General features: G+C 41.0%; 1 protein-coding gene across 1 annotated transcript; it reads left to right on the top strand.

Annotated features, from left to right (window-relative positions):
- Nucleotides 1-235: 235 nt before the first annotated feature.
- On the top strand, nucleotides 236-10,792 carry cnn3a (calponin 3, acidic a). Its single transcript, XM_072678787.1, has 7 exons — nucleotides 236-491; nucleotides 7,355-7,476; nucleotides 7,948-8,014; nucleotides 8,256-8,393; nucleotides 8,514-8,630; nucleotides 8,730-8,876; nucleotides 9,563-10,792. The coding sequence occupies exons 1-7, from the start codon at nucleotides 435-437 to the stop codon at nucleotides 9,902-9,904; spliced, it is 990 nt and encodes a 329-aa protein (XP_072534888.1). The 5' UTR covers nucleotides 236-434; the 3' UTR covers nucleotides 9,905-10,792.
- Nucleotides 10,793-11,683: the final 891 nt, after the last annotated feature.

Here is an 11,683-nt window from a genome sequence, read left to right as displayed (position 1 = left end):
TTACTATTTTTTTTTATGTTAAAAAAAATGACCCACCAGTATAAATAAAGGCATTATTGTTTTGTAAATACTCTCTAAAATACTGTACAGCTGCTGTGTGTTTATATGTCTAGTTTACGGAGATCTGTAACAATAGGCAGGCAGCGTATGCAAATCTGGCCGCTGTGATTGGCTGAAAGGACGCCGTCAATCGTCTGGCGACACTACTATTTTCCCCTCTCTCCAGAAAATCAGCAGCTGAAGCGAGAAGTTTCCGAGCGAGCGGAGCAAGAGCAGGAGGAGGCCGGCAGGGATTTAACGTGTTTGGACTGAACAGCAGTGGACCTCCGATTTACCTCCGCCGTGGTTTGACAAAAAATCAGACAAAGTAAAGTGTTGGTAGGTCTGCTTTGTTTCCAGAGAGTGACACGAAGAAACTTTACAGAGAGAGCATCATGACCCAATTCAACAAGGGACCAGCCTACGGATTATCAGCGGAGGTGAAAAGCAAGGTAAGCTGAGCCTGAGCTGAAGTTTGTGTAGTGTAAAATGAGGAGCACCCAGAGAAAATGACTCTGGAGGAATAAGACTGGCTTTAACGTACAGGCAGTGTCCGGGAACTGTCCCTTTCACAGTCCCTTTTTTACAAAAGGAAAAACAGCGTGATTAATGGCTTAATAAAATCCGGTGTTTATAAATGTTTACATTCTGGACACTTTTTCGTGTTGACGCCAAGTTAAAGTGTGGGGAAGAGACTAGAGGACTGGCCTTAACTTTTTCTAACAGAGAAAAGTGAGAACAGGAGGGGGAAATATGCTGGTCAGCTTCTTGTTTACCTCAGAAAATGAGTTTTAGCGTATTTTATTTTAAGTCTAATTTTTCTTTTAGTCGAGGTCTTTTTGTTGCAGGTCTGGGTTGGTTTTCAGGGCCAGTAGGGCTACAGTTTCTACCCATATGTCGATCTTTGTAAAAAATAGTAACCCACTTTTTTATGTGTCCGTCGAAACTTCAGTAGCTTCGATTCATGACGGCTTTGGAAATTTGTGCAAGTCTCCACTTTTTATTTTTGGAGGATGAATGGAAGAAGACCCCAAAACCGTGTAGATTTTAGTTCATTGTTCATGGCCATGGGAGGAGCCGGCGGGCCTGCCCCCCCCCCTCCTCTCAGAGCAGCAGGCCATATTTAACACATTGAGCTTTACATTGATTCACAGATTGTGTCTGAGTGAAACGATGGTGGTCGTCGATTAAAGGCTATTTACTGATCTGTAGCTCACAGAGAGGACATGCATAAACTGTCCTGTTCGGATACTGCTTAATCAAGTTTCTTCATAAAGACAAACCTTGCATTTTCAAAATGGCAACTTTACTGGAGCAGGAAACCTTCCTAACTTTCAATCTTGGTCAATGTAAAATGTTTGAATTCCAGGTCATGTCTATTGGTCATTGTGAAATTCTGGCGATATAAAAAAAAAAAGCTGATGAACTGAGATGCAAGGATTTTGCCTGATGGCAGTGAAAAGTTCACCAGAAAAAGTTAACAGCAAAAAATAGACCGCGCTTTATATTCTGCCTCCTGCAACTGATTTTTCCTAGAGGTTCCAGAAAGACATTGTACAGCCTAAAAGGACAAATCCCCACATTCTGGCTATTTCTCCATTTTGAAGGTTTCTCCACTAGTCATGCTGGACATTTTTCCTGTGTATCTCTACTCATTCAGTATTTTGCAGTCATTGTTCTGGTAGCTTCCGCGCAAAAAGTCTGTGGTATTTTAATCACAGGAATTCTCAGCATTCCTGAGATGTGACGTTTACTGAAGCCCAGAGGTTCATGCCTCCATTGAGAAAGGGCTTGCGTCGACATCAGGCCACAACCCCACACTAACAAGCACATTTTTAATGTAGATCACAGAGATGGTTCTCAAAGAAGATTTTCTGATGTCTTAACGTGTGGTGATTTATTTCTGTTCTGGAAAGATTCTGGAAGCACACTTCAGCTGTGTAAGCTGTGGCTCTCCTGGTTTACCTCGTGTGGCCCGGGGTATCTATGAACCATGTGGTCCAAGTTTTGCTGCCAAGCTCTGCCTTCTAGCGTTCTTTAGTGTTACGTAATGCTAAGTGGAAAACCATTGCTTTTGCTTTTCTTCATTTCTCTTTCTTTCAAAAATTGTAAAGCTCTAGAAACCACTGCTAATAATCTCATGGTAAAATAATGTTTAGGTTAGCTGGAAAGTTCAAAGCCTAACTGTATTTGGCTCACACATCAGGGGTTTGTGTGAAAAGTGCAAACACCCTTTACTAAGAGCTTTATGTACATGTTTGGGCACCCTTTGCCAAATGACTAATAAACAGCCTTCGTAGCTAATCAACCACAAAATGCTGTATTCCCAGCAAATTCTAATGCACAGTGGAGCCTGTCTTTCGTAACACTTATAACAGAAGTTATTTGTTGGGACTCTACAGAGCCGATTATGTTCTTCTAGATTTTTATCCACAATTTGTTTTTCATAATGTTTAGGTCAGAACACTGTTTGGACCATTCTATAAGCTTCAGTTTATGTCCCTTCAGTCATGAAGAGTCCATGAAGGTTAAAGTAAGATTTGGATTAATTACCTATTGTAGTAGCTATGCTTTTTGTCTTCAGCCTTTTAACAGATGGTGCAGTGTTTGCGTCCACCAGCAGCAAAACAACCCCAAAAGCATGAGGGATCCATCCCCATGGTTCACAGTTGGCCAGGTGTCACTTTTCATGAAATTTAGAGCGCAAGCTTTTATATAAGACTGTGTGTGAAAATCCAGGGGGACTATGTTAACATATTCAAGTAACAGTGAAAGTCTAGAGTCAGAAATATACTTATGAAAGAGAGTGGAAAAATAAATAAATAAATAAATAAAAATTAAAAAGTACAGTGACTAAATTGATAAAGTATTTTTGCCACATAGAATTCATGATGAACTTAAGCAAGGGATTGCATTACCTACTAATGCAGAATTGCTCAGTGTTGTGCTTCGCTTTATCGGATTGTGTCTTTTGTGACATTTCTAAAGGGAACTTTGTGGGTCAGAACGTGGTGAAGACTGGATTCATTAGCAGTGAGGGAACATCCTTCTCAGGAGCATTTTGTTTCAGACCTTTTTTTATGGGCCAGGAGTTTTCAGAGACTCGTTGTTCTTGTTCCTCTAGTTTTAACACCAGTTTGCTTTGCTGAAAGCCGAGCGCTCATTGGTGCAGGCCTGTATGTTCTGGAAATAAGGGAAGGAGGATAAGCGTTTGACATCCGGGTCAGATATTGCTATGTCTGTGTGCTGTATAATTTGTAAACTGGAGCTAAATCTAGTCTCTACTTGAGCTAATGGTCATTTGTTCTTCTCCTTAATATTTCAAGGGTGACCGAAATGGCGGGGGGGGTGTATTCAGCATAGTCATGAACCCCTGCCCTATTTCCAGCTATGCAATAGTACATTACTCAAGGGCCAGTCATTACAGGCTCTTTGCCAACATACCATAACTTCATTTATTGCTTAACACAACCAGTGAACTACTGGTTATAGATACATTAATGCTTCCATTAGGTCACAGGTTCATTCTTCGTCATACAGTCATCAAGTCTACACATGTTGGAGGGGATGTTTTGGCTCTGGTTTGTGCTAATGTTTGCCTTTGGTGGGTGGCTTGTTGGGACAGCCAGTACACAGTTCAGAGCAATGAACTCTGGCTTGCTTTTTTTTGTTTTGTTTTTTTTTAATAATAATAAAACTCTATTTGACATGAAAATCAGTATGATTGTCTGCTGATGGGTTTGATGTTGGGTTTTTGTATTATTGTAACACCACATTGCTGTAATTTTCTGTCGATTAAAAATTATATATTGACCAGATACTACTTCAAAAGCATTCAATCCCCAATAAACCGACTGAATGGTTGTACATTTTTAAATACCATCTCAGAAGCATGGGGTACACAGGAATTTCAGCAGATTAATTTGTAGAGGTCTTAAATCAGGATGACCTTGTTCTTTTTGGCCTGAGAAACAGCTTTTTCCCACTGTGGTAAATTTCATATTTACCCATGGCATGCTCGTTCATCTTGCTTCCAGACTGTCCCCTGTAAGCACGTTCCTCTTGAGACTGTGGAGCTGAGTGCCCTGGAGAAGAGCCAGATGAGAGCTGAATGGACCTCTGAAAGGTCGCATGGTTTTTGTGTAACCACACCAGGTTTAGAGATGGTGGCCATGGCCCATTTCTCCCTAATGCCACATTCCGGCTAGAGCTTAGGCCTAACCTACCTCCGTTAAAACGCTGTTCATGCAGAAGGGGTAGCATGGCAGGCCGAAGGGTTCCCTGCAATGTGCTGACAAGCAATATTTTCCTGCATCATTTCAGGCTGTGTAGAGGGCTTCTCCTGTTAACTGTGTGATGCCATTTTGGGTAGGACAGGAAAGTCCGTTTCCTGAGGCCATTGTTGTGCTGTTTTTGTCTTTTACATCCCCTGCAAGGCTCTAACAGGACCCCCTGTCTATTCGCTGGCCTTTAAACTGATCTTAAAGCTTTGGCTTTGAAGGCCATGTACACAATGTTATCCTGAGAGCATGTTTGGTCACATCTACCTGTTCAGGACTGAGGTTCTTGAGTGTTCAAGGACTTTTTGTTTTTCAGTGTCATCATTTATCCGCTGACCTCTCTGGTCACGTCCTGTCTTTGAGTTGTATTCATGTGTAAACGATTCTAGTCGACCTCGCATGCATGGTACGGCCAATCTCCCGCTTCACATGCTCTGTTGGGCATTTCGCTCGCTAACTGGTGGTTAAATATTAATGAATAGCAGCTGGGAATGTTGAACAGGATTTTAAGTCGGTCTTAGTTTCCATTAAGGATTTATAGACGTTGATCTGCATGTTTGTAAGATTAATTTACTATGCTTTGGAAAAGATTCAAGAAATGTACATTCTTCTTACCGCCACTTGCAACTATGTTTTTATCTGAGCAAATGTTTCAGAGAAGGCCCGTTCTTGGCATGCTGAACATGTATTATTGATCTTGCAGGACCTTTTTGTTGCGAACTCATGCTCTCTGGGTCCTTTTTTGTGCAGATGTCCATCCTGTTTTGCTCAGTCATCAGGAAATGCTTAGAATTGTAAAGGAGGAATGTGAATCCTGTAGTGAGGTTTGATGATTCCTGCTGAACTCATATCAAAGTTCACTGAAGACTTCTCAAAGTTCACCAGTTATCAAAGTTAGTTGTTTCACCCGTAACTCGATTTGGTGACCTGATGAAGAAGTAAAAGAAAAAAAACAACTTAAAAAACTCTGTTTTGTCCGGTGTCTCTGTCTCAACCCCCACCCCCAATTAATTTCTTAGTGAACTGGCTCTGCATGTGGGCTATAACTGTGAGTGCCAAAATCCATCCAAAAAAATGGCTGATCTTTTGAACCTCGTGTTACACAACTACATATTTGCCCTTTGGAAAATGTGAGACTTTATAAGGTTTGCCCTTTTGCCTATCATTATGAGAGAAAAGCCTTTTTGACTGACCTCAGATTTCACAGAAGGGAGTGATGGTGCTCTGCAGTCACTTTTTTTCTTTTTTTTTTTTTTTTTTTTTGGTCCCTCTGGCCTCACATTCCAGCTACCAGGCCTTTGAAAGGGGCCAGTGATTGACTGCACCCTAGCCAAACCTGGCCTTCTCTCCACTGAGAAAAAGGGAAAAAAAATGATCAGCATGAAAGTTTTTGGTTGTGCATGGAAGTTTTGAAAGGCTACCACTTCCCATATGTCTGTAGGGGCGCTTGAGGACGAATGTGCTTTAGCTCATATTACTCTTTCAGCCTTTTTGTCCTAGCCCAATGTCAGCCAAGCATAATTTATGTGGTGACAATAGGCTAATATCTATACAGACGGGAATGAGTCACGTTTGTGACAGAAAAGAGAATGAAAACAAAGGAGGCCAGATGTGTTCTCTCTTTTCTGCTGTCTTATCTTGTAGAGATAATAAAGTGGTAGAGATGTTGCCAATAGAAGCCATTATGCCACGAAAAAAGGCTTTGTAGATTTTTATTTCTTTAAGATATTTAGATATTCTTTTAAAAAGGGCCACTTTAGTTCAACTGTAACATCTGTACTTTTTAATTAGCTGACTTGATTGTATTATCTGCACAGAGTTAGCTGATTTAAGCCACACACTCCAAGGCGTGAATGGATATGCTTGGTGTCTCTGTAAATAAGTGGCAGCCAGAAGGAGCTGGGTAGGAATGAAGCTGGTGACAGCAGACTGTGTGCTGAAGGCCATGTGGAGCATTCCATATTTAACGAAGGCTCCAGCTTATCATGTTTTGACTGTGGGAAATGTGCAGGAACAGCTTCAGAGCAGAGAGCCTTCAGCTCATCTGCTTTAGTCCCAAGGATCTGGCTCAGTTTCTAATCCTGCAGATTTGAAGTCTGATAACTGTAGCAGTTTTGTCAATAAAGGAGCTGACTGGGAAAGCTGTCCTTGAAATAGCACACCAAAGATAAATGTCATTTCCTGGTATTTCGTTTTTCCGGCTGGCTCTAGAGTAATGTTAAGTGGTATTCAGTATGCATTCTGTCATGCTGGAGGTTAAAACTAGTCTTTCTCTGTTTTTCTGCTACTGTAGTTGTTCCTCCTGCACTGGAGTCATTGCCTTCTGTCTTGTATTTATATCCTCCTACCTCTTAAGAGCAAGTACAGCGCACACACACAGCTGGACCACAGACCTTCATAGTTTGCAGCATTGTTGACTTTGGCATTTAGTAGTAAGATCCAGTGTCCTGCATGCATGCGACTCGTGCCATTGAGCGATTAAAGCTACTAGAAGCAGAACCTAGCAGCCAGAAACTGTTCAGTGCTCTGATTCATTGTAGGAATTTACATTCTGTTGTTGGTATAATCATGTGTCTGTGATGCATCACATGACCTAGGAGGCTTACTCAGGAACAAAAACAAAAGAACAGGCCAAACGCCCAAATTCAAAATGATTTAAATCGATCATGAACTTGTAGTAAAAAGTGAGAACCATGTAAATCAATTCATATTTTAAGCTTTCAGTGATTCTTCTCAAGCATCTGTGTCCTGTTGAGTTAGTGCTACATCTGGTTCTGATCAGGGGACGTGATTTGACATGGCTGAACATTGTGAGGACGAGGATGAATGATAAAATGCAATTGTGCAGTCTCTGTTTTCAAGCTGTGGCTGAAATACTAACACTTGGCCACATTTCCTCTAAAGATTCAAAGCATATTGTGATCATTCTTGCAGTTAAAACCTTTTGTAGGACGTGTTTACATCAAGATAAGAAGACTGCAGTGCACCTAACTTGCATCTCTTGTTCTCCATTTTGTATGTTTTTTCACATTTAGATTGCACAGAAATATGATCTTCAGAAGGAGGAGGAGCTTCGCTTCTGGATTGAGGAGGTGACTGGCATGCCCATTGGAGACAACTTTCAAAAGGGTTTGAAGGACGGTGTAATTTTGTGCGAGTAAGTCCACGTGACCATGTTATGCTGAAAGTGTGTGTGTGTGTGTGTGTGTGTGTGTGTGTGTGTGTGTGTGTGTGTGTGTGTGTGTGTGTGTGTGTGTGTGTGTGTGTGTGTGTGTGTGTGTGTGTGTGTGTGGATCCCATAGCACTCAGTGTCATATAATGCCTCAGGGGACTGCAGCACAGCTGAACTAGTGACTGTGCTGCACTACCCATAGTGTGTGGCATGGAGAGGATGCTGACTCAGCTTGTGCAGCTGATGGATCAAACGGTCAATCATGCTGCAGTGTCCTCTATGTTCAGAGGAAAGGACATTTCAAAACTTGATTTATTCCATGATATGTACATGTCCTGTAAATCTGTACAAAATGGCGTTTTATCATATTTTTGTTTTTGTATAAGAACTGAAGAAATATTTGTTTTTTTTGAGGTTTATGCTTGTCAATGTTTCTATTTTTTTTTTTTTTTTTAGGTTAATAAACAAGCTACAGCCCGGTGCCATAAAGAAAATCAACCACTCGCAGTTGAACTGGCATAAGGTAGAGTTATTTTTGGTCCCACCTGATGGTTTTCTGATGTGAAAGGCATACATTGTCCTGGAAAGCAGAGATATAACTCCAGGGACAGCACAGTAATGGTCTTACAGAAACCTAGCCTGCATAGACATTGCCTGATCATGGGAATAAATGGACCCATTCATAAAGCCTTTTATCTGGTTATTACATTCTGATGGGCTTGCTGAGAAATGGCTCTTACTGTTGCTCCGTTTCCCTCCCTTAGCTGGAGAACCTTGGGAATTTCATCAAAGCCATCTTAGCCTATGGCTTGAAGCCCAATGACATCTTTGAAGCCAATGACCTCTTTGAAAATGGGAATATGACTCAAGTCCAGACCACACTCCTGGCTCTAGCCAGCATGGTATGTTCTGACCCTCTATCATTTCTCCATCAGTTGCCTTTTACTTAAAATGGAGCGCATGCTTATTGTGTGAATACATACTCCTGTGTAATTTAAAAAAATACTCTTATTGTTTTGTAGGCAAAAACCAAAGGCATGGACACAAAGGTCGACATCGGAGTGAAATACGCAGATAAGCAAGAAAGACACTTTGATGATGAGAAGATGAAGGCTGGTCAATGTGTTATTGGACTTCAGGTTAGGCACCATTCCTGCCTATGACATCAGACTGATTGGTCCCTATTTTGTTCATTTTTGTATACGTAGGATAAAGTGATCATTATCTGCTGTTTTCAGATGGGAACAAACAAATGTGCAAGCCAGGCTGGGATGACTGCTTATGGCACCCGGAGACATCTTTATGACCCAAAGACACAGACAGACAAGCCTTATGATCAGACCACCATCAGCCTGCAGATGGGTACTAACAAGGGAGCCAGCCAGGTGGGCTTACTAAACCATTCAAGAGAAAGAATTGCAATAATGATGATCAACTGAACTGAAAAGTCATATTAAGAATGCATTAGTATTTTCACATTATGTTTTGCGTATGCTTCTGGCAAGGTGCTATATTGGGATATTAAAAATAGTGTTAAATTCATTGCTGCCAAGTTTTGATTCGTTACAATGGCAGCTCTGGGGCATAGCATTTTAAACTGGACCCTGTCCACATACATCCGGAAATCTTTAAAAATGGACGTTTTTGTCTGCATTTTGGCTACCCGTGTAGGGTATGATGAAGGGTGAAGATTTTTAAAAATTCTGTGAATGGGGGGAAAACAGACTAATGAAAACATTGCTGTTGCAACACGTGTGTGTGTGTGTTTCTGGCTGAATCTCAATTCCTTCTTTTTCCTATAAACTGTTAGTAGTTTAATTGTAATGATGTATAATTTGGGTTAAAGTTAAACCAATGTCTTTGTTCTTCTGGGGTTTTTTGAGGTACTATTGCCCAATACAGCATGCTCATGCAAGTGTTTTCCATCCACACAGACACTAAATATTTTCTAAAACAGAAGGTGGGATAGATGTGGATGGGCCTTGTTGCGTAGTAACTTTTTATATTTTTTGTACTAGACATGGTTGCTCTTGTGTAGACTTGTCTTACCTGTAACTTATATTCTCTCTAGGCTGGTATGTCTGCCCCAGGCACCAGGAGAGACATCTTTGACCAGAAAGTTGCAGTGCAGCCATTGGACAACTCCACCATCTCTCTGCAGATGGGCACCAACAAAGTAGCCTCCCAGAAGGGCATGAGCGTGTACGGGCTGGGAAGGCAGGTCTATGACCCCAAGTACTGCGCCAATGCCGCAGAGCAGGGCATCCATGCCAATGGCAGCCAGGGCACAGGCACGAATGGCTCTGAGATCAGCGACAGTGACTATCAGGCAGAGTACCAGGAAGAGGAGTACCAGGGTAGCTACCATGATGAATACAGCGGCCACTACAACGACCAGGGCATCGACTACTAGGGAGAGCTGTGCTGTTAGTCGAAGCAGTATTAATGCAATATATATCAACAGAGCAAGTCTTTTGCTATCTTTGCTAGTCTTCCTTTTTGTATTGAGGGATGAGAGAGAGAAAGAGAGAGAGAGATAGTGTTATTGCCTAGTGCTTATCCCTGCCAAACCCTTCCCTATTTCTTCCCTGTTTGAGTGGCAGTGTTTTCAGTTGGTCATAGTTATCTACAGAATGTTAAGCCTGCGTTCTTACAGTTCAGATCCTTCCTTTTAAGGCCTTTTTAAATTTTTTTTTTTTTTATGAAGTACGGAGAACTGTGAAGAATTTCCCATTTTTACTATGCAGCTTTTGCTCAGTACGACTTTTTATATACAGTGACTTTTTTGGGGTGTTTTTTACTGATTTGACTTCCATGCATCTCAGAGTGATCAGTCTTACTAGTTTCTTACAAGGTTCACCAGCTACGCCGTGCTCTACTGCACCCTGAAAGGACTAAGGATGAGGATCTTAAAGGTGTGTCAGAGTGGGTAGAAAATAATGGACTGAAAGCTTTTTTTTATTTTTTATTTTTTTTATAAATAGTCATTCCATTTTTTTTTTTTTTTTTTTTTTTTCCCTTTTACATCACTGGAAGCTTGTATTTATCCTAGCTCTGGAACAGCAAGGCTTTGGTGCTTTGATAGTTTCTTCATTCGACTGGATGACCAAAAAGCCCTTTTCTTTTTTTTTTTTTTTTTTTAAAGTTTCCTGCTTTTATCAAAATTTTATTTGTGCCATAATCTCTGAAATGTTCATATAAATTCCTCTCCCACTGTATTTATTGCCATTTTTCTCATATAAACTGTTTCTGGTTCTTTTTATGAACAAACTGTATTACGAATAAAGCATTTAATGCCGTAGTTCTCCAGTTGTTTCTATTTGTAGAATTATAGTTTTTAATATCTTCATGCTTTTCATTCTTAGTACTCTTGGGGCTATACAATTGCAAATGTTACTGATGGGTATTTTCTTCTTCAGCCATTAATCTAGGTTGCACGGTCATGGTGAAGAATGGCTTTTTGTAGGAATTCTGATTTCATTAGCTGGCACGGCGCTCTTTTTGGTCTGTGAATCCGAATGGCACATAGCCTTAGATGTGCATTCAATCTGCTTAAAGCAGTACGGTCGAGTCATAAATCTTCTGTGTTTGAGGCTACCCTCAGAGGACATTGGAGGATTTTTGGAAGCAGGCCCCTCCGTCCATAGCCCATGGTTTCTGGAAATGGTTATATAACCTCATTGAGTGGAAAACCAGAATCTAAAGTAGAGCGAGACTTTGCATGAAAGTCAATGGAGAGCAAATTGCATCTCGCACTTATACATGCATCATACTCCGGCAGTTTGGGGTTTAAAGTGAAATAACTGAAAATGCTGGCTTGTGTATGTTTACGTGTTCTGGGGTAGAAGCAGACTTTCTGTGCTGTGGTTCTTCACAGAGACTTTCTGTGCTGTGGTTCTTCACACATAACTCCTACCTCTGAGTCAGGTAGGAGTTATGTGCGTGAAACACTGCACTGATGGCTCGACACATCCGAGCCGATGAACAGGTACCAGGGAATTGGGTTTAGCCTATATCCACTGCATGATCTGAATTGTCCAACAGACCAGTGGATTTAATTAAGGTTGCCAGGCTATATTTTTCAGTTGTGGTTTTGGTGGGTTTATTAAAAAAAGTTTCCAGATGCAATGGATGATAGATGGATTAGTGATACTTCAAGTTCTCCTTCTGACCTTCTGACTGTAACACGACA

The sequence above is a fragment of the Salminus brasiliensis genome, chromosome 5 (assembly GCF_030463535.1).
Source record: "Salminus brasiliensis chromosome 5, fSalBra1.hap2, whole genome shotgun sequence".
Taxonomy (NCBI): Eukaryota; Metazoa; Chordata; class Actinopteri; order Characiformes; family Bryconidae; genus Salminus; species Salminus brasiliensis.
Note: the sequence above shows the minus strand (reverse complement) of the source record. Positions and strands in the feature narration are given on the sequence as shown.

What these genes read in the sequence shown, in the direction of transcription:
- cnn3a (XM_072678787.1), top strand. Translation starts at nt 435, where the DNA reads ATGACCCAATTCAACAAGGGACCAGCCTACGGATTATCAGCGGAGGTG. An exon ending in CAGCGGAGGTGAAAAGCAAG is followed by an intron (nt 492 to 7,354) that starts GTAAGCTGAGCC and finishes TTTCACATTTAG; the next exon opens with ATTGCACAGAAATATGATCT. An exon ending in AATGTGTTATTGGACTTCAG is followed by an intron (nt 8,631 to 8,729) that starts GTTAGGCACCAT and finishes TGCTGTTTTCAG; the next exon opens with ATGGGAACAAACAAATGTGC.